At 38.2% G+C, this 23,323-nt stretch overlaps 5 protein-coding genes across 5 annotated transcripts; all 5 read right to left on the bottom strand.

The window, feature by feature from the left end:
* Nucleotides 1–1,686: 1,686 nt before the first annotated feature.
* Nucleotides 1,687–2,849, bottom strand: LOC4344843 (germin-like protein 8-7). Its single transcript, NM_001422480.1, has 2 exons — nucleotides 2,626–2,849; nucleotides 1,687–2,447 (listed from the first exon to the last, which is right to left on the bottom strand). The coding sequence occupies exons 1-2, from the start codon at nucleotides 2,744–2,746 to the stop codon at nucleotides 1,891–1,893; spliced, it is 678 nt and encodes a 225-aa protein (NP_001409409.1). The 5' UTR covers nucleotides 2,747–2,849; the 3' UTR covers nucleotides 1,687–1,890.
* Nucleotides 2,850–5,195: 2,346 nt separating this feature from the next.
* LOC112936027 (germin-like protein 8-6) lies at nucleotides 5,196–6,345 on the bottom strand. The gene is made up of 2 exons (NM_001422479.1): nucleotides 6,152–6,345; nucleotides 5,196–5,974 (listed from the first exon to the last, which is right to left on the bottom strand). Exons 1-2 carry the CDS (start codon nucleotides 6,270–6,272, stop codon nucleotides 5,418–5,420), a joined length of 678 nt encoding a protein of 225 aa, NP_001409408.1. The 5' UTR covers nucleotides 6,273–6,345; the 3' UTR covers nucleotides 5,196–5,417.
* A 4,200-nt stretch (nucleotides 6,346–10,545) lies between these two features.
* On the bottom strand, nucleotides 10,546–11,576 carry LOC4344841 (germin-like protein 8-5). The gene is made up of 2 exons (NM_001422478.1): nucleotides 11,363–11,576; nucleotides 10,546–11,181 (listed from the first exon to the last, which is right to left on the bottom strand). Exons 1-2 carry the CDS (start codon nucleotides 11,478–11,480, stop codon nucleotides 10,625–10,627), a joined length of 675 nt encoding a protein of 224 aa, NP_001409407.1. The 5' UTR covers nucleotides 11,481–11,576; the 3' UTR covers nucleotides 10,546–10,624.
* A 3,807-nt stretch (nucleotides 11,577–15,383) lies between these two features.
* On the bottom strand, nucleotides 15,384–16,522 carry LOC4344840 (germin-like protein 8-4). Its single transcript, NM_001403490.1, has 2 exons — nucleotides 16,344–16,522; nucleotides 15,384–16,113 (listed from the first exon to the last, which is right to left on the bottom strand). Exons 1-2 carry the CDS (start codon nucleotides 16,462–16,464, stop codon nucleotides 15,560–15,562), a joined length of 675 nt encoding a protein of 224 aa, NP_001390419.1. The 5' UTR covers nucleotides 16,465–16,522; the 3' UTR covers nucleotides 15,384–15,559.
* Nucleotides 16,523–22,033: 5,511 nt separating this feature from the next.
* On the bottom strand, nucleotides 22,034–23,123 carry LOC4344839 (germin-like protein 8-3). Its single transcript, NM_001422476.1, has 2 exons — nucleotides 22,945–23,123; nucleotides 22,034–22,786 (listed from the first exon to the last, which is right to left on the bottom strand). The coding sequence occupies exons 1-2, from the start codon at nucleotides 23,063–23,065 to the stop codon at nucleotides 22,230–22,232; spliced, it is 678 nt and encodes a 225-aa protein (NP_001409405.1). The 5' UTR covers nucleotides 23,066–23,123; the 3' UTR covers nucleotides 22,034–22,229.
* Nucleotides 23,124–23,323: the final 200 nt, after the last annotated feature.

Genomic DNA, 23,323 nt, shown 5'->3' with positions numbered 1-23,323 from the left:
ACAACAGTTATATAACTATTTATCAATTTTGGATGAAGATTCACAAAAAATGTGTAGTCCTTATCTTGGGTCGGTAGTTTTTAGTTTGCTTTTTCTTCACGGTTGGTGTCTTCTTTTTTTTTTACGTTGTAATACTTGGTCGTAGCTCGTTGAGTAAAAGCCGGGATATTATATTCCATTATCCAAAAAACATTATCTATCTTTTTCGCTGGGCTGGCAGAATACGTGCAAACTTTGATTGAGATTGATGGAAACATTGAATATTTTTCAACAAATTGGTCGATTGTGTTTTCACATATTTTGACGATCGACGACGTACTAGTAGTTAATTTTCTCTGTCTTTTTGGAAGAAGGCATGCATGGTAGTAGTTATGAATCATCAAATCCATCCACGTTTCCAACCTTTCCAATTACTTGGTCACCATTGTCTTTTGGATCAAATCAAATTGTCACTCCTCACGAAACATCGGATGCAATGCATGACGAACAATATTAGGAGAACTGTCACAATCTGGATTTTAAAGAAATCCAGTGAGAGATATATTGCTAGCTAGCTAGTTTGCTTTATAGACTTGTTCAGCACATAACCACATGCAAATAAATACAGAAATTTATTATCGTGTCACACTAGGTAGTATTTTTTTTTCTAAAATATGCATATATATGGAATAGACATTGTTAATTTCTTCCAAAATATAAGAACCATGTTTCCTATGTAATAGTTATCCATTCATGTAGGTTAATCGACATTTTTTTTCAGGACTATAATTTATGTGCAAACTTTAATTTAGCTATATATGCATTAGGGATTTGACACAGTGTTATATTACTTTATCTAGGAGGCAACTGGTACTGGTAAAAAAAAAACAAATGCTACTGATTTGGGTCGGCTCATACTCATAGTCATAATAATACTCGTAGTCATAATAAGTTCAGCCAAGTTAGATTCTTAGCTCGTGAGCTTAATGAGCTAGTGCGAGCTGCTGGTTTTGCTCGTTAGTACAACAAATCACGCAATATCTTTGTACTTAGTGTTTCTTAACTAGCGCTTAGCCTTTAAGTTAATTTACGTCCAAACTACCTATTTGTATTCAGTGAGTTCTTTATTTGTTAGCTTTTATTATTATATGTTAATATATGATAAAATAGTAAATATGAAATTATAAAGATGATATAAATGTGTTAACAAGCCTAACGAGCTTAACAAGCTAGCTAAAGGGTGCATATGAAATTATAATGTAACCTACAATAGTTTCTTTTATTGGAATTTTATGATACTATAATTATAAATGTTTTGGAGGATTTAGGAAACACTAGCCAAGTGCCCATACGTTGCAATGGAAAACAAGTTAAATTTTTAGCTTATTAATTCAATTAAGCACATATTTAGTCTAAGTAGTACTTTTATAATTTTCCTTATCGAACGGGTAGGTGATTTTAAAATTTAAGTAGAGCCAACAGTGAAATGGGAGATGAGTCATTGGACAGTGGTGTAATAGTATAGATTTTGAGACCTAAATATCAGTGGTAATGGTGGTGTGAAAAACGGACACCACCACAATTAACATTTTAAGTTTAGGAAGCATTTCTTTCATTAAAATGTCTGGACAGTTAACTTTGAGATGCACTGTCTCCATCAAACATTGACGTGAACTTTATGCAACCATTCTCCAAACAAGGACGAAGTAATACCAATGTTTTCCTTTATTACCTTTATAACAGGGGATACCACACTAGAACAACATACAAAGCCTTTTCCCAACAAAATAATGTATTGTTGATGTGCTTGCAAGCACACATAATTAAGCCGACTAGAAATACAAATTTATTTTATATATTGCAGAATAGAAACTTATACATAGTATAACAACACATATACTTTGTTTAGATTTAGTAGTGGTTGTTCTCCCAAAACTGAGCCTGGAGCCAATCAATGGTGCCCTTCTCAACCTGGAATGCCTTTGCCAAAATATCATCTGAGATCGGTGGCTTTGATCCGAACACTGCATTTGCAATGGTAATAGCCCCAGGGTTTTGGCTGCTAAGTGCAGCAAGTGCAACCGCAGGCTGATGGGGGTTAGGGTTGAATTGGAAGTGGATGAGCCCCTCAGGGAAAACAAACACATCACCCTTGTTGAGCACCTTGGAGAATAGTGTGTTGTTTGGATTAGATGTGACAAAGCCGACATAGAGGGTTCCCTCAAGGACTGTGAGGATCTCAGTTGCACGGGGGTGTGTGTGCGGTGGGTTCTCACCCAAGGGTGCGTAGTCGATGCGTGCAATTGAGATGCCGAGTGTATTAAGTCCAGGGATCTGCATGACGTTGATCAGTGTGACATTTGATCCAACCTTGTTTGTTTTTCTAGGAGTGTCGAGCATGGCTGCCTTGAAGAAGTGGTCTGCATTCACGTACTTTGGGTCCAGGCAAGCAAATCCATTAACAAGCACTGTGTCATGCAAAAGTTAACTTTTAGAAACAAGGTTTACATATACGTGTGTTTGAATTACTAGATGTTAGTTAAGTTCAATATTCTCACCCATATGTACATGGGTGAAATTAAAACATAGAATTTCATATCATAGATACAAAGCTAGAAACTTGTCTAAAAGAACATGTATATATACCAGGTGAGTGCTTATCGGCAACGCAGAAGTCCTGCAGAGGGCTAGGATCAGAAGCGATGGCCTGCCACGAGACCAACGCAAGAAGAACAGCGAGGAGGCAGAAGGAAGATGGTGAAGCCATTTGGCTTTGGTTTTCTGTTCTCTTCTCTACTGAATTATTTGCTGTTTCTCTGGTGGCTGAGAAGCTAGCTAGCTAACAGGTTGTGTTTATCGTTGGGTGATGCTTTGGCTGTGGAGGATTGATGTGCTTATATAGCCGTAGTGGCGCGGCAGCGTGAACTTGTGAACAACTGAACAAGTCAATATTGAGCTGGACTGGTGTCAGCTAGTAGACTGAAATGGTCTGCAATTTGCTGCCTGCAGGTTGAACTTTTCAGCTTAGAAATTATATGTCTGCAGACGTGGTCGATCGTGTTTACACACATTTTGACGACGACGCGTAATAGCATCCCGATGGACGATAGTCCACGTATATTTGGAAGAAGTCACTGTAGTTGTTATGATCTGATCAGCACATTATTGAAAGGTCCAATTTGTGTGCGTCATCGATTGATCAATGACACACTATATATCATTTCCAACCTTTTTGATTACTTGGTCACCTTACAAAGGCCTCTGGGCACTGGCCGCCTACGTAGATGCATTTGGTTGCCTGCGAAATCGTTTTTCTTGTACTCCCTCCGTTTCAGGTTATAAGATATTTTGTTTTTGCTCAAAATCAAACTATTTTAAGTTTGACTAATTTTATAGAAAAAAGTAGTAATATTTTTAACCCAAGATAAATATATTATGAAAATTTATTCAATTATAGATTTAAAGAAACTATATTGGTGTTGTAAATATTACTACTTTTTTTCTACAGAACTAGTCAAACTTAAAGTAGTTTGACTTTGACTAAAGTCAAAACGTCTTGTAACCTGAAACGGAGGTAGAGGGAGTAGTGAATTAGTGACTGTCACCGCTCACGTAACCATGTGGTTGCCACGCATGCATGACAAACAATATTAAGAGAACCGTCGCAATCTGGCTTAAGAAAACGCTTTCTTGTGAGCGTTTAGTCAAGATTTGTTCACGATATAACTATTACTTGTAACATTGTGTAGCAATATGTTATTATGCCACATTAGCTAGCTATTTTTTTTAAAAAAATCTGCATATATATGGATTATGGAATATATATTAATTGTTGATTTCGTTTAAAAATAACACCGTACCCTTATATATTTTTTCTGTGTAAAAGTTATATATCCATCCATGCAGGTAAATCGACCACTGTTTTATGTATGTAGTACTATATATACAAACAGTTCTCTCATGCAGCTTGCTAATAAACCCTAACAACGGTGTATGTACCCAACCACATGAAAAGTGCTACTGTACCACCCCGGCATGAAGGAACACCTTTATAATTATAGAGGGTGGAATTAGTGTGCAAATTTTAGTTATTCATACATTAGGGATTTTAGATGACATCTTACATACTACTTACTATCTTGGAAGCAACCGGTGGCACTCTTTATTTTGTGGGGCTTTGTTGCCACCCTCTCTCCTTGTGCTCCCCTTGTCACCTCTTCTTTATCGGCCTTTGCCATCACCCATGTCCAATGGAGCAATGGGATGTCGATTCACTGGCTCACTGCGTCACCCTCCCTATCTTCCCTAAATCTTATTGTCGCTTGTCCCAACTGTTCACTCTGCTCATCACTTGCCAAGCTTGTGGCTCCTGCTCCCACCGCATCTGTCCAAAGATGCCACACCACCAGCCTTCAATTTCATTTGGCAAGGCTACCATTGCCAAGAAAAGAAGCCATGCAGCAAGGTGGAAGGGCATTGTGGATATGGTGCCATTAAGGGAAAACAACACTAGGAGTGTAATCGGAACGGATACGATTAGATAGCTCTGTTTTATGTCCAATATTTTTCTTTAGAGTCGGAATTGGGGAAAGGTAGTGCCGGATATCCCATCACTTATTCTGTATCATACCCTTTTTTCCCTCGGAATTGAATCAGGAACGCATATCTATTCTTATGTCTAATATTAGGATATTAAGCCTAGCTAGGGATGTAATTAGAATGTAAAAAAGAACTATTAACAATATATCTAGGAAAAGAATCAATATTGTTAATGGGCCCATAAATAAATGATGGTTACTCTATATTTTATCATGTTTCTAAGTGGAGTCGTAATATATTTTGTTAAATGTTCGATAGTACGGTACATATAAACAGATACTACTCGTCCTTCCTTGGATATTGTCAGGTATTCATTTTGTTCTCCAGCGCGTATGTCCCATAGTTAGTCAAATACAGAAGGCTTTTGCATGAATAAACAAACACACGTTCTTTATCATCGAAAATCAAATTTATAAACGTTTTGGTTAAGAAGCATATATTTTTGCACCGGAATTTATGATATTATATTGGAATTTATGAATATATAGCGCATAGATGTTTACATTGGAAATTATGATAGTATGTATAAACGTTTTGGTCAAGAAGCATTCTTACAAATGTCTGTAGGATTATCTTTGGGACACATCATCAATGTTATACTTTTGCGAGGATTTTATGCAACATTTCATCAAAACAAAGGCAAAATAATACCAATGCTTTACTTTATTAGAGGGAATATCACATGAGAAGAACATACATAGCCATTTCCCAACAAAAAACTGTGTTGTTGGGTTGTTTGCAAGCACACATAATTAAGTTGTCTAGAAATACAAATTTATTTTATATGTTATAGCACATAACTGATTCACGGTATGCCAACAAACATACTCAGTTTATATTTAGTAGTGATTGTTCTCCCAGAACTGAGCCTGGAGCCAGTCTATGGTGCCCTTCTCAACCTGAAATGCCTTTGCCAAAACTTCATCTGAGATTGGTGGCTTTGACCCGAAAACCGCATTTGCAATGGTGATGGCACCAGGGTTTTGGCTGCTAAGAGCAGCAATTGCAACCGCGGGCTGGTGGGGGTTAGGGTTAAATTGGAAGTGGATGAGCCCCACGGGGAATACAAAGACATCACCTTTCTTAAGGACCTTTGAGAATAGCGTGTTATTTGGGTTGGATGTGACGAAGCCAACGTAGAGTGTTCCCTCAAGCACCGTGAGGATCTCGGTAGCACGGGGGTGAGTATGCGGTGGGTTTTGTCCCAAAGGCGCATAATCAATGCGTGCAATTGAGATGCCGAGCGTGTTGAGGCCAGGGATCTGCATGACATTGATCAGTGTGACGTTAGATCCAACCTTGTTTGTTTTCCTAGGAGTGTCAAGCATGGCTGCTTTAAAGAAGTGGTCCGCGTTCACGTGCTTTGGGTCCAGGCAAGCAAATCCATTGACAAGCACTGCATGCATAGAAATATTAGTTATAACTACCATGCTTATATATGTTATTTGAACACATCTATACATGTTTCAATTACTATATGTTAGTTAAGTTGAATAATCTCGCATATGTTCCATAGCATTTCAGATCATGGATACAAAGCTAGAAAATATCTCAAAGGGCAGATATAATATACCAGGCGAGTGTTCATCAGCAACACAGAAGTCCTGCAGAGGGCTAGGGTCAGATGCAATGGTCTGCCATGAGACCAACGCAAGAAGAGCAGTGAGGAGACAGAGGGAAGAGGGTGAAGCCATTTGGCTTTGGATTTCTGCTATCTTTCTCTGATGGGAAGCTAACTAATATTGCTTGTGTTTCTCTTGGGGTGATGGTTTGGCTATGGAGGATTGATGTGTTTATATAGCCGGGGCACGCGGCAGCGTGAACTTGTGAATATTGGAACAAGTCAGGCTGAACTGATGTCAGCGACTGAAATGTTCTGCAGCCTGCAGGTTTCTGAAGGTTGCAGGTTGAACTTTTCAGCTCAAAAGTATGTATCTGCGCTACTAATTAAGGCCGAGTTGAGATCCAAAGTTTTTCTTCAAACTTTCAACTTTTACATCACATCAAAACTTTCCTACACACATAAACTTTCAACTTTTCTGTCACATCGTTCCAATTTCAACCAAACTTTCAATTTTGGAGTGAACTAAACACACCCTAACTAATCTGAAGTGATCGATGGTGTAGATACAGGGTGTGTTCAGTTTACGCCAAAATTAAAAGTTTGGTTGAAATTGGAATGATGTGATGAAAAGTTGGAAATTTGTGTGTATAGGAAAGTTTTGATGTGATGAAAAAGTTGGAAGTTTGAAGAAAAATTTTGGAACTAAACTCGGCCACCTTTTTAATCACTTTGGTTAATATTTTCTAGCCGTCGACATAAAATTATTGTCACCCCTCACGAAAGCTTGGTTAATTGTCATGCATGACAAAAATTATTAGGAGGTTTACTGTCACAATCTGGCTTAGAAAATTGAACGCTTTCTTTTGAGCGGTTAGTCAGGACAAGTTCAATAACCTTACATTGCTACTTTGCTATTTTATTGACTTGTTCATAAAAGAACCATCACATGTAAAAATATACAGCATTATATATTAATTATTAATTGTTCCAAAGTAGATAGCAATTAATTGTTTCTTAAAAACATATCTGCATATACAGAATTAATCGATATTGTTAATTTTGTTCAAAACGTAAGACCCATATGTTTTCTATGTGAAGGTTATAAGTTAGTGGAGGTTAATTTTTTATTGTTTTCAAGCCTGGTACATATGAGCGCTCATCTCGCTAGTATATTTACATAAACTAGGCGCCAACCCATGTTTATATTACACAGGCAAATACTTCCTCCGTTTCATATTATAAGACTTTCTCGCATTACCCACATTTATATATATGTTAATAAATCTAGATATATATGTGTGCCTAGATTCATTAGTATCTATATGAATATGAACAATGCTAGAAAGTCTTATAACCTAAAACGGAGGTGAATGTAGTATTATTAATATTATAAATATTAAAATTTACTTCCTCCATCCCAAAATATAGCAATTTGGGACTGGATGGGACATATCCTTGAATGAATCTGGATAAGGGCTGTCTAGATTTGTTTGACTAGGATATGTCTAATCCAGTCCTAGATTATTATATTCTGTGACGGAGGTAGTACATATTTATTTGAATACATTATTTTTAAATTATTTCAAAAGTTATATATAAACTTTGTTTCAAAGTTCTAAGATACGATAACCTACCTTAATATTTATTCAGTGTTCCAGAAATTAAACGACATTTTGTTAAAAAAATAAGGCACCTAATTTCCGAGTAGTTAGAGTTTACACTGCATTAATTAATACTCCATCCATTTCATAATATAAGGCACAACCACTTTTTTTAGATGTTCCATAATATAAGGGCACCCACAATGGTTATCTATAAGCTCTCTACAAGAGATCCATGTCAGCATATTTTCCTACTTGGAAGAGATTAAATGAAGAGAGAGAGCAAAGCTATCTACTAACATGGAGATAGTCTATAGAGAAAAACGAGGCAATGGATTAGAGAGCTATAGATACCCATGTAGACATACCATTGAAGTGGTTTACTATTAATCTAGTCTATTGTTGAGGTGTACATGTTTTATATATAGCACCTTACTTTACCATTGCGGGTGCTCTAAGGCGTGCATGCATGTAGGCCATTAACTATGATCCTTTCTCTATTAAATTATTACTTTTTTAAATCATCCACTTTCATGTTCTCTAATTCTATTGAATGCATACATTGTATTTATTAGGATGATCCAAATTACAAGATGATAATAATTATTTTTTTGGTATTTGGGTTAGGGGTGGTTATACCTTATATTTTGGAATGGAGGGAGTAACTAATAGGTCATACACCTATCCAATGGTGATATGTGATAGCAATGGTCTGTGAGTGATCGTTCGGTCAATGCACGCATGATCCATTCGTACGGACACTGACAGACCGTACCGATCATGAGAATGACACATGACCAAGAGATTATAATTAATACTTTTACTTTAGCACCTAGTACTCCATAATACACAGATATCATAAATAAACATTTTCGTACCAATTACTCGGAGAGTTTTCCAATAGTATTTACTTGGTCACACACTTTTATTGGGAGTGGTTACTTTGGGCGCGGCATGTGCGGACTCGGACTTCCATTTGTGACGTTAATTGCTTGTACGTTTTCATATGTGATCGTGCTCCTCATTTCAATTCGAAGTGGCTTGTTTTTTAAAAAAGGAGAGAGAGAAAAAAAAGAAAGTTTCAGGTAGTGTTAATAAAACTTTAAGTATATCTAAGGTTTCAAAATTTAAATTGAAAGTTTCACAAATTAAAATTAAAAGTTTTAGAAAATAATTAGTTGAATGTTTTAAATTTTGAGTAGAAAGATTCAAAGTTTATCTACTTGTATAAATTTGAAGTTGAATTACAAAAATCAACCTACGCCGTGTTTTTAGTTACAAAGTTTTTCTTCAAATTTCCAACTTTTCCACCACATCAAAACTTCCCTACACACATAAACTTCCAACTTTTCCGTCACATCGTTCCAATTTCAACTAAACTTTCAATTTTGGTGTGAACTAAACACAGCCCTAATTGCTAAAAAAAACTAAAATTGGAAATTGTCCTTGGGACATGAGGCCTGCTACCTGCAACTGCCATTCGTCTTTCCTGAGCAACTATGAAAAAAAAGGGAAACATTGTGCTTGTGAAAAATTGAGATCTGATTGATTTCTACTTCATATTAACCACCCACTCTACTCTCCATGTCCACCTCTCCTCCAGGCTCTATGTGCCTCCATCACTGCCATCCTAAATATTGGACCTAGCCTACCTCACTGTACTTAACCTTGAAACATCTCAAGTAATGTACCAGGCAATACCATTGTCGGTGCCAAGGCCACCCATTGCTCCATCAGCCATTTCCACTCCTCTGGTGAAGCTAGTGAGAAGTCGACTATTGGCGTCACCATGTATAAGGCTCTCTTCCTCACCATAAATCTCATCGCCATATGTCCCTACCGTTGATCCTACTCACTACTCGTCTTAAAGCTTGTGGCTCTTCCTACCACCGCATTTGTCCAAACCTAGCCTAGCATATACTCTCTCTCCTCTCTCTGTGTGTGTCCACCAGTTGTCATCAACAAAGCGATCTTTAAGCTTATTCAGTAAGCCTAGCTACAGATTGAGAGAAAGCATGCAGCAAGATAGAGGGCATGTTTAGTTCACGAAAAGAAAAGTTTTGGGTGTCACATCGGATGTTTGACCGGATATCAGAAGAGGTTTTTGGACACGAATGAAAAAACTAATTTCATAACTTGCCTGGAAACCACGAGACGAATCTTTTGAGCCTAATTAATCCATCATTAGCACATGTGGGTTACTGTAACACTTATGGCTAATCATGGGCTAATTAGGTTCAAAAGATTCGTCTCACGATTTCCCCCCTAACTGTGCAATTAGTTTTTTAAATATATATTTAATGCTCTATGCATGTGTCAAAAGATTCGATGTGATGTTTTTGAGAAATTTTTTGGAGAATTAAACCAGGCCAAAATCGAAGGGCACTACGCGTTCGGATATGGCATCACCTAGGGAAGACGTACACCACCAGCAATTAGCGAGAGGAATAGGTATGGAGTGAGAATGAACGAACAAATGCTAGTCCTTTGTGAACTTAATGTTTGGGGAAAATCAAATTTCTACAATAGTTAATTAGTTTGGAATTTATGATATAATATTTATAGGATGTTTTGGTCAATTAGGAAGCATTCATATAAAAGATTTGGAAAATTAATTTTGGGAGATACATCATCATTGCCAACTTTTATGAGAGCTTTACGCAATATTTTCTCCAAACAAGGGCAAAATAATTTATATATCAATATTTTCTTTCATTAGAGGAAATAATGCAGGAGGTGAATTTTGTTTATTCGTGACTCAAAGGAAGAATTTGGAACGCTTGCAAGCCCACGTAATTAATTGGTCCAGAAATACAAATTTATTTTATATATTGTAACACAAAAGCTAATACATTGTATACAAATAAATATTCAAATTTAATTAGTAGTGGTTGTTCTCCCAGAACTGAGCCTGGAGCCAGTCTATAGTACCCTTCTCAACTTGAAATGCCTTCGCTAAAACTTCATCCGAGATTGGTGGCTTTGATCCAAACACTGCATTTGCAATGGTAATGGCACCGGGGTTTTGGCTGCTAAGTGCAGCAATTGCAACAGCAGGCTGATGTGGGTTAGGGTTGAATTGGAAGTGGATGAGCCCCTGAGGGAACACGAACACATCACCCTTGTTGAGTACCTTGGAAAATAACGTGTTGTTTGGGTTAGATGTGACGAAGCCGACATATAATGTTCCCTCAAGCACCGTGAGGATCTCAGTGGCACGGGGATGTGTGTGCGGTGGGTTCTGTCCCAAGGGTGCATAGTCAATGCGCGCAATTGAGATGCCGAGTGTGTTGAGACCAGGAATCTGCATGACGTTGATTAGGGTGACGTTGGACCCAACCTTGTTTGTTTTTCTAGGGGTGTCAAGCTTGGCTGCCTTGAAAAAATGGTCTGCATTCACTTCCATTGGGTTCAAGCAAGCAAATCCATTGACACGCACTGCATACATCAAAGAACTAAGTTGTGAGCTCAAGGCTTATAAAGTGATATTTCAACGTAGATATACATTTTACTTTGCTAGAATAATCTCACATATATAGTAGTGACTAATAGAGTTTCAATTTGGACCATAGGTACAAAGCAGGAAAGTAAATTTTCTGAAAGAGCAAATATAATATACCAGGTGAGTGCATATCGGCAACGCAGAAGTCCTGCAGAGGACTAGGATCAGAGGCCATGGCCTGCCATGAGATCAACGCGAGAGCAGCGAGGAGACACAAGGAAGAGGGTGAGGCCATTCGGCTTTGGATTAATTTCTGCTCTTCCTCTTGCTGAATTATTTGCTGTTTCTCTAGCTGAGCTAGCTAGAATTAGTTACTGCTTTGTTGGGTGATGGGTTTAGCAATGGAGTTTTGATGTGCTTATATAGCTGCAGGGTGTGGCTTTGGTGAACTTAATTGTGAAGAACAGAACAAGTCAAATAAGATGAAGTGATGATGTCAGCTAGATTGAAATGGTCTGCAGCCTGCAGGCAACAGGTTGAACTCTTCAGCTTAAAATATCTTCCTGCTCTACTAACTACGTGGTCAAAATTGTGTTTATACATTTGAGAATGCCATAGTAGGGTTTTTTTGTTTTTTTTTCAAAAAAGAAGACGTAGTGGTTATTGTGTGTTCTGCAAATTAAAGGGGGCAATATGTGTACATCTTTAATCAATGACCAGCATTGCCAAGTCAGTACTCAAACCATCGTTTCCATCCTTTTAATTACTAGAAAAAATACCCGTGCGTTGTAACTGATGAAGCTATTTTAATCTTATTATTGTTATATGGTTTAGTTAAGATGAAATTCACTATGTTAAATTCGCTTGGATATATATTTTGTTAGAAAATCATGAGCTTCGTCTCAAATTAATGTGCTAGTTTTTGAAAGAGATTTCTTATACGATTCCTTCTACGATTCCTTCTGTATTTGTAAAAGTGAACGAATTTAAAAATCAACTCAACTACGAATTTGTATTTCCAAAAGCGAATGAATTTAAATACCGACTCATACACGGATGGTATACCAAGTACCGACAAAAACATCTTTAATTTTTACAATAGTAGAGACTTGGTCTCACCATTGTCATTGCACCAAATCTAATTGTTATTCCTCACGAAACATTGGATGCAATGTATATAAATCCGGATGGCAAATAATAGGAGAACTGGCACGATCTGGATTACAAAAAAAAAAAAAACGCTTTCTTGTGAGCGGCTAGTACGTCCAGACAAGTTCAACAATCTATATTTCGAGCTAGCTAGTTATAGCTTAATTGACTTGTTCACAACATAAATGGCCATCACATATTCACACACATGTAAATTACATACAGAAATATATTATTGTGTTAGACTTGCTAACACCTTTTTTAAGAAAAACTCTCTACTTTTGGGTGTAGAGGCCAGGTTTTAATCCATTTTCTAAAAAAATGGAATATATATTGTTGATTTCTTTCAAAATTAAATATCAGACCATTGCTTTTTCTGTAAAGGTAATCTTTAATTTTAACCGACCATTCTATTAGTCTGGTATACAATAATGCAAACATCTAGCACACCTTGATATAATTATCCCTAACAATAGTAGGTGCATGCTCACTGCTTGGCTAGCTGCAAAGTGCTAGCTTTGTCACAAGCAGGCTAGCTCCTCATGCCAACACCAATGACATGATGGAAATCCTTTAGTTGCATAAGGTAGAATTTTGTGTGCAAATTTTGGCTACTAAATTATGCATTAGGGATTCTCTATGAGTGGTTTCTTGGAGCATCACCAAGAGATTACATATAATCTCCCCCAAAAATTTATTTTTGGGTTTCCTAAACTGAAAATAGGTAGCTAAAAAACTGACCTCTCCAAGAGAACGCCTAAATTTTATCCCAAAATTAAAAGTGGGCCCATCTGATAGACTAACACCAGATTTTTCTCGTTTTCCTCCCTTTCTCTCGCGCTCCCAACGCTCCCTCCCCGCTCATGTGGCGCTCCCCCTAGGAAAAATCACGTGCGAATGAGAGATTGGGGATGACAGACATGTCATCACTCTCCCTCAAATGAACAGAACGAAGAATTGGGGATGAAATAAGGGAACTGTTGGTGATGCTCTTACTGCTTCATCTGGTATGTATGGCACACTCTATGTTAGCCCCTCTCTCTCTCCTTATACTCATATCCACCTTCACCACTCTCCGAGCTGATCAGTGTGCCTCCATCAACCACTTTAGTTTTTAATCTTTTTATTTGTTTTGAATCTAGACATTAATTTTGAGTCGTTGTCTCACAATTCATGGATTCCCAAATCTCTTTCATTGACATGAAAAGTTTCTACCAAGTGGCCCTTACTTATAGAGTATATATGTACATAGATGGAGATAAATTTGATATATCGATGTGAAATTACGCCTTTCGATTAAGCTACAAATCTATTTAATTCCTGGACTTTTTTATTTATCTAAAACACATCCTCGAATTCTAAAACTGGGTACACGGTTGAGATTTGAGAAGACGAATGGGAGAAATGCCGCGTACCCGTGACCTAGCTAGCTCCTTCCGTTTTAGGCCCATTTATCATTCCCTTCTCGGGCTCGGCCCATCCACCATTTTCTTTTCAGGAGCTGATCTGCTTTCCTGTACGCACGGGCCTCTTTAATTTGGCGGCACGTCACAAATAAAGCCCATTAACCAGTGTTCTGATCCGGCGCCGACGACGGCGAGCCGCCGGAGCCAGTACATATTGCTACGTTGGCAACAACCGAATTGACGAATTAATCCTCTCAGCTGTGCAGTGAAGCTGAACTGAAATAATTTTTTTATCGATCGTTGGCAGTGAGCTGAACTGAAAAATCCAAATGCAGGGTTGCATCTCGCCGGCGAGCATGTCGGTGCACCAGGGAGGCCATCTTGGCCTCTGCTCCTGCGGCGATGGCCGGCGTTCATCGCCGTCGTTGCCTCCTCACACAGCGAGCTCTCTGCAGGTGACCGACAGTTGTAATGTCCAGACTCTCCAGAGGCTGACGACAATGGTTCATAGGCCCAGCTCAACCGAGGGACTATAGAACCATTTTGGGATCTCGGCGTTGGAAGCAGCTCAACGGGTCAAGTACCCCCGAAATTTTTGATAATTTGATCTTTTCAAAAATTTATCTAAAGAATAGATCATGTAAAAAAAATATTATAAAATTAAGCCGAATCCTCAACGTGATGGATCTTAGCACTAAAGCCCAACATATTAGTGCCACGGGTCTTGGCGATGACCTCATACCCTCAGCGCCAAGGCTCATAACGCTGAGTTCTATACTCTTCAAAAAGTTTAGAGTTCCACCTCTGTACAAGTATTGTGTGGACTAATGGTCAATTGACTCCTCTTCCAACCCAGTGATTTGAGATTGAATCCCACTCGCATCGCACCTCCCACCCCCTTCGCGTCGAGGCGAAGATAGAAGAGCGTACTTTTTTTCCCTTGGCCATTTTTTTAGCGAATAAAAGAAGGCGGCGAAGAAAAAATAGAAATGATTATTTTCTCTTCGCCATTTTCTTCGAGTGAATAAAAACTTTGGAACTGATGGGGTTTGAACCCAGATCACTAGACATGTCCTACCACTACACCATATACTTGGGTATGATCCAAAGTTGGCCATGTACGTTAGTTTTTAACTTTTTCCCGCTACATGCATGGTCAGCGTCATGGGCCTCGATGCTAAGCTGTTAGGCTTCGACGCCAAGAAACATGGTGCTGAGTTCTTGATCCATTTGGTCCATTTTTTATCGAAGTTTTTTATGGTTCACTTTCAACATAAGTTTTCGAAAAGAGCTAATTTGTCAAATGTACTGCAATTACCCAGTATTGAGACTTGAAGGTGCTAAATGTTTGGTTTCAGTATTCGAGGGAATGTTTTAGACGTAGCGGAGAGTTAGGGATCAAACGGACTTATCCCTCAGTTAGAACTTAGAACATTACTTAATTAGGTGGTATATATATAAATTCCATTTTCGTTATCCAAATTAGTCGGTGAAGTCACTGATACGTAGACTTACGTTATGTAAACATATAGAGAAACTACATTCTTATGAATAATTAAGGACAGAAAATACGTAGCAAAATTAATGATCATATTATCGCCTTGGTTAATTGGTACATTTCTGTTGTAGTAACGAAGAGAAAAGGGCACCACTTCCATTGTATAACATTTATTAAACATGAGCAAGAAAGCACACGTACAACATATTATGACATTTTTGATAGGACAAAAGCCCATTTATTCTACATACTACAATGAAGTACAGGTTTCATATATATCATACTTGCATCAATTGATTAGGGAGAATCAGTATGAGATAATCAGTAGTTGCTCTCCCAGAACTGAGATTTGAGCCAATCAATCACCTTCTTTTCCACTTGAAATGCCTTGGTCAGAACATCATCAGAGATTGGTGGCTTTGATCCAAACACCGCACTAGCAATTGTAATAACTCCAGGGTTTTGACTGTTGAGTGATGACTGGGCAACTGCTGGTTTATTGTGGTCTAAATTCATTTGGAAGTGGATCATTGCCTTAGGAAACACAAATGTGTCACCCTTATGAACCACCTTAGAGAAGAGCCTGTTTGGGTTAGACGTGACAAAGCCAACATAGAGTGTTCCCTCAAGCACAGTGAGGAGCTCGGTAGCACGTGGGTGAATGTGTGGTGGGTTCACACCTAAAGGCGCATAGTCGATGCGGGCCAGCGAGATGCCGAGGGTGTTGAGCCCCGGGAAATTTAGAACGTTGAGGTTGGTGACGTTGGATCCAACCTTGTTCATGGTACTCCTAGGCATGTCAAACTTGGCCGCGTTGAAAAAGTCGTCCGAGTTCACCTCCATTGGGTTCTTGCAAGGGAATCCATTTACCCTCACTGCTCACATAGAACAAGTTAGTACATGTATACTAAGCTCCATAGAATGTAAATATAAATGTTATATATACTTTTCAAAATCAGAAGTAGTACAAATTCTTTTAGTGCCATGACGCATGCACAATTTCAGATGAGAACAGTGAATTTCTTCACAACATTAGAATTAACACCCTATTTAAATCAAGTGATCACACACTTACACACACACATATATATATATACTTAATTACCAGGTGATTTCATGTCAGCAACACAAAAATCTTGGAGTGGGCTAGGATCAAAAGCAATGGCCTGCCATGAGGCCAGCGCAAGCAGAGCAGCTAGGAGATACAAGGAAGAAGAGGAGGCCATCGTGTTAATTAGCTAAGCTACTATGAGTTGGTTTCTCCTGCTGTGTGTGAGATGCTTTGGCGACGGAGGCATCGGATGTGATTTTATAGCGGAAAGGTTGGTTCAAATTAAAGGAGCGCAAATTGTGGTGACAAAATTAAATTGCTTAATTAGCTGTGAGTAACAGAACAAGTCAAGTACGTGTAGCTGACCACGCGAACTCACCGATTGAAAAGTACTCGCTGCTAGTGCTTTAATTAATTGCTGATGATTAAATATTTCGTCTCAGTTTTAATTAAGTGGTTTCTGTTTAAATATACATATCTCTCCAATAACTAATTTGCATCGTGCTTGACCGTGGACAACGTATACACTGAACAGCAATTTAGATTTATGTATATCTTGTGCCATGCACATCAAAACTATAGTTGGATTACAATATTGCATGCTGCATCTGGCTGGTACAGAAAAGGTCGTCGTCATATCGATCCATTATCCGGAGTATTATTTAGTGAAGGCACTGAAAAGACCTGTCAAAGACGTCCATATAAAAACTAATGTCTGTTCTTTCTCCAACAAACTAGCATGCATCAATTAGAATACTGCTTCCATCCCAGAAAGAGTGTAGTTTTGTACTGTTTATATCCAACGTTTGACAGTTCATCTTATTTAAAAACAATATGATTATTATTTTTGTTATTATTCGTTGATAAAGAATAAATAGTACTTTATGTGTGACTATTTTTTTATTTTTATAAATTTTTAAATAAGACATACGGTTAAACGTTAGACACGAAAACCCACAACCACACTTAAATTAGGATGGAGGTACGTGCTCCACGTACCCAATATTGTCCCTATTACTCCTTCCGGTTTTATTTTAATTGACGTTTTGGACAATGACATGCTCTACAAGATATACCTTTGACCTTATTTTTCTATTAAAATATATACAATAAATAAATGCATGTTTACTTTTATTATAGTGTTTTGAAAGACAAATCTATATATGTTTTTTCTAGTTTCTTTAAACTAAATATTTTTAAAGTTATTGAGGGTCAAAGTTATAAAAGTTTAACCTCAACCTTGTCTAAAACGTCAATTAATATAGAACCAGAGGGAGTATTAATTTAGTGAATTCTCAAAAGACCTACATATGGATCACTGAATTGATCATTTTCTTTTCGGAAAATGGACTCAATGACGATAATATATATGTAGAAATATGAGGATTTTGTTTTTTGTATGATGTTATATATGAAGAAATGAAGGGCACCCATCACTTCAATGCGTGCACATTTATGCATATGCATATCCATGCATATACGCATAATAGTTGACCACGTCATTGAGATTAATTCTAATTATATCTTGCTTGTGCCTGCACCTAACCCAACCAATCGCTGCAGGTATATGCAATATGTCATGAACATTTTCTGATTAATTGATCACTAGCTCTAACGTTTTCCAACATTGATCACTTGCTTTGTTGGTTACACATATAGGAGTATATAATTTCCCCTGCTATCTAGTTTCTGTTTAACTGTTTTTCTCTTTGAAGAGGGTCCTCTATCTGTTGCTTGCACGTAATCCAGGAGTGAAATATAATTAACTAATGTATACCTAACCAATAATTTTATGGACAAATTAAATAATAATCGAGGCAATCACAAACTGTTGGAGGAGATATATAGGCAACGTCCTCATCCTAATTTCCTGACCTGTTTGTTCTGTTGCTACAGTTGGCAGCTATCACCGACTAAATTAATTGTTTAATTGAAAAAGGATAATATATTGTATACGTGGTTAATTATTTTCTAGTCGAATACTAAATTAAATTATATACGTTAATTAGTTACGGATATAAAGTAAAGAAAACGATGTGGCTGCTAGAGGATGATGAACAAGAAAATAATGCGTCAGGGCACATTGATTGGTCGGTCATTGCAATTATTATGCTAATTAAGGTCATCGCAACCTATATATATATATATATATATAGGGTAACTCCCCTTTAATCTGCACCTAATACGACTAATCAGCAATATCATATATACTTGTCGTTCATCGATCTGATGATCTGTCATGACTTTGTCACCATTTTTTGTATTGGGAGTAGTTGTATATTGCTAGATTAATTCGCGCGTCTTAGTTTAGTAAATCTGGTAACTTTGCACGAAACATTATTAGAAAACACACGGTAACTGGTGGTGCTATACAAGTTTAATTATCACACGTTCAATCTAATGTTGTAATGTACCATTGCTTGCGAGTTAATCAACCGACCGATTAAACTGGCCAGTTCAACTGTTGAACATTATGTTCTAGTCGTCGACGTTTATCCTTACTATACCAGTTTAATTATATTGGTTACGTAGCTAGCTGGCTACACCCTCCGTCCCACGATATAAAGGATTTTGAGTTTTTCTTACAACATTTGACCACTCGTCTTATTCAATTTTTTCTTTTTGCAAATATAAAAAATGAAAATTTGTGCTTAAATCACAAATAAAATAAATAATAATTTCAAAAATTTTTGAATAAGGCGAGTGATCAAACGTTGTAAGCAAAAACTCAAAATCCCTTATGTTATGGGACGGTGGGAGTAGCTAGTAATTAAAGCATGCATGCATGGCACACCAGATTTTTTTTCTTTATGAGGTCATCAAAATTAATCCATACCCTCCTTGATTGCCACTATAAGTATACATGGGCTTATGCATGCATGCAGGTCATGTTTATATTCTTAATAAATAGCGAACGTTTTGGTGTTGAATTATACTTTTTTCCTTCATAAATCAAAGAAGGCTTTTTTTTAATAAAACATTGCCTACAATATTAATTATTCCCGTTGAAAACTATTTGAAAAACGAGATAAAATTATCGGTGGTGCTTAATAAGGTTATTGTGCGCTACTTATATTAACTAGCCACTGGTGGAGAAACCATCTTTGGTCGGTCGACCAGATTTTACAATAGTCCCGGTTGTATTAAAAACCAGGACTAAAAATATCTTTAGTCCCGGTTTAAAAGCTACAGGATACTTTTCAATCTTTAGTACCGGTTGGTGTTACCAACCGGGACTAAAGATCTATTTGTAGTCCCGGTTGATAACATCAACCGGAAAAAAAGATCGCCATATGCTTTACTCCCGGTTGGTTTTACCAACCGGGACTAAAGATCTATTTATAGTCCCGGTTGGTAAAACCAACCGGGAGTAAAGATCGACGCGGAGATCGGAGAGGTGTGCACGATCGGATCGAGGTACCTCCTCCTCTCCTTTAACACCTCTCTCCTCCTCAACCTTATCTCCTCCTCTCATTTTTAACTCATCTCTTCAACCTTATCTCCTCTTCTCATTCTTATCTCTATTCCTCTCCTCTTCTTCTCCTCTCCTTCTCCTCTCTACTGCCAAGCCGGCGCGAGGGCGGCGGGTCGCGGAGGGCCGGCCGGCCGGCGCGGTGCGCGGTGAGGCGGTGGCTTGTGGCGGTGGCCGGCAGGGCACGGAGGGCCGGCCGGCACGGCGGTGCGGTGGCGGCCGCACAGCGGCGCGGCGGCACGGCGGCGCGGCGGCAGCTGGCGGCGGGGCGCGGAGGGAGGGCCGGCCGGCCGGCCGGCGCAGCGGTGGTGGGCGGCCGCGCCGCAGCGCGGCGCGGAGGGCCGGCCGGCCAGCCGGTGCGGCGGCAGTGCCTCGCCGCACGTCTTCTCCTCTTTTTTTTCTTTTTCTTTTTTTTTGAAGAATCTGAGATTGTTGTGTGAATGTATTTGATTGGATCTGAGATTATTGTGTGATGTATTTGATTTGTGTGTGATGTGAATATGTGATGAATTTTGTAGAAGTTGTGATGTAATTTTTTTTTAAGATTTTGTGATGTATTTGAGTATTTGAGATGATTGATTTGTGGATTTGGAGGCAATTTGAGGATGATTGATTTGGGATTTTGGGGATGGAATGGGGTGAAATCAATATATTTAAAAATAATGAAGAAAAGAAAATAATAAAGAGGAACCGGAAAGAGCAACCGGATTAGCCTCTTTAGTCCCGGTTGGTAACAGTTTTTTTACCCGGGACTAAAGATAGCGATTTTTAGTCCCGGATTCGTAGTCCCGGTTCGAAAACCGGGACTATAGGAGGGTTACGAACCGATAGTAATAACTTTTCTCCACCAGTGAGCACGCCCCTCATATATAGCCACCGAAATTACTCGCTAAGCTCTTCACCCATCCCCTCATTCCTCTCCCTTCCCGCAGTATATTGCCCCTTGATCTAAAAAGAATTACACCCACCCCTTCTAGTGAAAAAAAATATTATCTAGGTAACTCCCCTTCTCTACTCACGTATCAGGATAATTATCAATGTTTGTGTAAATAAATTAACATTTCTTCTCTAGTTAGTCTCTCCTTATCCTCCAAATTTAAATGCACACCCCTATCAAGACGTAAAGAAAATATCTAGTCAATAATTTTTTTCATATCAAGAGGAGAGGGATGTGAGAGACTTGTGGCCTAACCAGTGCTTAAGTAATTTTTTTTATATCAGTTTGGGAGAGAGTGAAGGGGAGCGGGAACGAACGGGTGAGTGGCAATATAATTAAGGTGAGTTATTTACCATAAACAGCGAGTTGCGCTCTATATATATATATATATATATATATATATATATATATATATATATATATATATATATATATATATATATATATAGTAGTTCTCTAAAATTATAATATTATGATGGTGATTTTTGAGACGATATATGTAAATATGATATCAATACATCCAATCTAAAATTTTAAAACGATGCAGATGATTTTTTTTTTCTGATGAGACCAATGTAATTTTTTTTCCCAAATTTAACCTAAAATATATTGATCAAAATAATACATTTTCCTAAGAAGAAGGGATCAGATGATTACTATTTATTGGATGGAGAAGCGCATAATGTATTGATTACTAGTTCACCGTAGGATGTGCATGGATCATCGTCAAGAGCCACGCGTATTGATTACCATGCATGTTAATTAAGCCATAGAATTCACCTGGGCTCTGCGGCAAAAATACACTAAAGTACAGCGCCAAATTTTCTGATTTATCTTCAATTAATTCTGTTTATTTCAACAAAGAAGTTCCATCAATACGGAACTAGCTAGACTGGTGTGTTTGGAACCCTAGGTTTCCAACCCCTTCTCAATCGTATTTCACGCGTACATTTTTCAAACTATTAAACGGTGCGTTTTTTATAAAATGTTTCTATACGAAAGTTGCTTAAAAAAATCATATTGATTCATTTTTTTTAAAAAAATAGCTAATACTTAATTAATCACGCGCTAATGGATCGCTCCGTTTTTCGTGTTTACTGTGCAGGGTGGGAACATGCTATTCCGAACACAAGAGAATTAACAGGTTAAGGGTGTGTTCCGAATAGCATGTTCCCATACTATTCCGTGTTTACTGTTTTAATTCTCTTTTGGTTTCTAACGAACAAATCACATATATAACCTGTTAATTCACCTGTCAGACAGAAGCAGAGAGCTTCATGTACATGTAAAGCCGAGAACATAAATACCATGCATTCACAATCACTGACAATTCTCCTTTCATGAACAATCATTCTTTTATATTAATATATAATTAGGAAAAGGACGCCGTACTGTGTCCATATTGCATTACATTTATTAAACATGGACGATCAAACATACTGTTTTAGCATACCATGACATCAACTAGGCAAAAGCCCATTTATTATACATATTATAACGCACAAAGGAACAATCAAGAAACATGATATAATCAGTAGTGGTTATTCTCCGAGAATTGAGACTTCAGCCAATCAATCACCTTCTTCTCCACTTGAAATGCCTTGACTAAAACATCATCAGAGATTGGTGGCGTTGATCCAAATATGGCACTAGCAATAGTAATAACTCCTGGGTTTTGACTGCTGAGTGCTGATTGGGCAACCGCAGGCTTATTGTGGTCTAGGTTCATTTGAAAGTGAATCATTGCCTTAGGGAACACGAACACATCACCCTTATGCACCACCTTGGAGAAGAGCCTGTTAGGGTTGGATGTAACAAAACCAACATAAAGTGTTCCCTCAAGCACAGTGAGAAGCTCAGTAGCACGAGGATGCACATGTGGTGGGTTGACACCCATTGGCGCGTAGTCGATGCGAGCTAGTGAGATGCCAAGAGTGTTGAGGCCCGGGAAATTGATGACGTTGAGGTTGGTGACATTAGACCCGACTTTATTCATAGTATTCCTTGGCATGTCAAACTTGGCCGCGTTGAAGAAGTCGTCCGATGTGACATTCATTGGGTTCTTGCAAGGAAACCCATTTACTCGCACTGTTTGCATAGAAAAAAGAAGGAAACATGTTAAAGTTTTGAGTAGCCACAAGAGCCATATTTTTGTGTAGTGCCACTATGCAAAACATACAATTTTCAATAAGCAGTGATAAAATACTACCGAACATTAGGATAATAGTTAAATTAAGTGTGCACACCAGGTGAGGCCATGTCGGCGACGCAGAAATCTTGGAGCGGGCTAGGATCAAAGGCGATGGCCTGCTGCCATGAGGCCAGAACAAGAAGAGAAGCTAGCAGAAATAAGGAAGAGGAGGCCATTGAATTTCTTTCTCTCTCTCTCTCCCTGTGTTTATCGTTATTTTGGGTGAGAGATGATTTTGCAATTGAGGGGATGCATGTGATTTTATAGCCGCATGGAGAGGTCTATCGAGAGGAAGAGAGGCAGTGTTGCGTGGCGACAGAAAAATAATTGGTTGCGTACAAACAGATTAAGTCAAGTACATATACGTGGAGCTGACCAAAAGTGATCGAAAAGTACTCTGGCTGCTAGCTAGACCTGCTTGCACATTAAATATT

Source organism: Oryza sativa, chromosome 8 (assembly GCF_034140825.1).
Source record: "Oryza sativa Japonica Group chromosome 8, ASM3414082v1".
NCBI classification, from domain to species: Eukaryota; Viridiplantae; Streptophyta; class Magnoliopsida; order Poales; family Poaceae; genus Oryza; species Oryza sativa.
This window is presented reverse-complemented; position numbering and strand designations above follow the sequence as displayed.

Coding starts and splice junctions, on each gene's coding strand:
- LOC4344843 (NM_001422480.1), bottom strand. CDS start 2,746: ATGGCTTCACCATCTTCCTTCTGCCTCCTCGCTGTTCTTCTTGCGTTG. Junction 2,448..2,625: donor TGCCGATAAGCACTCACCTG/GTATATATACAT, acceptor TGCATGACACAG/TGCTTGTTAATGGATTTGCT.
- LOC112936027 (NM_001422479.1), bottom strand. CDS start 6,272: ATGGCTTCACCCTCTTCCCTCTGTCTCCTCACTGCTCTTCTTGCGTTG. Junction 5,975..6,151: donor TGCTGATGAACACTCGCCTG/GTATATTATATC, acceptor CTATGCATGCAG/TGCTTGTCAATGGATTTGCT.
- LOC4344841 (NM_001422478.1), bottom strand. CDS start 11,480: ATGGCCTCACCCTCTTCCTTGTGTCTCCTCGCTGCTCTCGCGTTGATC. Junction 11,182..11,362: donor TGCCGATATGCACTCACCTG/GTATATTATATT, acceptor TGATGTATGCAG/TGCGTGTCAATGGATTTGCT.
- LOC4344840 (NM_001403490.1), bottom strand. CDS start 16,464: ATGGCCTCCTCTTCTTCCTTGTATCTCCTAGCTGCTCTGCTTGCGCTG. Junction 16,114..16,343: donor TGCTGACATGAAATCACCTG/GTAATTAAGTAT, acceptor CTATGTGAGCAG/TGAGGGTAAATGGATTCCCT.
- LOC4344839 (NM_001422476.1), bottom strand. CDS start 23,065: ATGGCCTCCTCTTCCTTATTTCTGCTAGCTTCTCTTCTTGTTCTGGCC. Junction 22,787..22,944: donor CGCCGACATGGCCTCACCTG/GTGTGCACACTT, acceptor CTATGCAAACAG/TGCGAGTAAATGGGTTTCCT.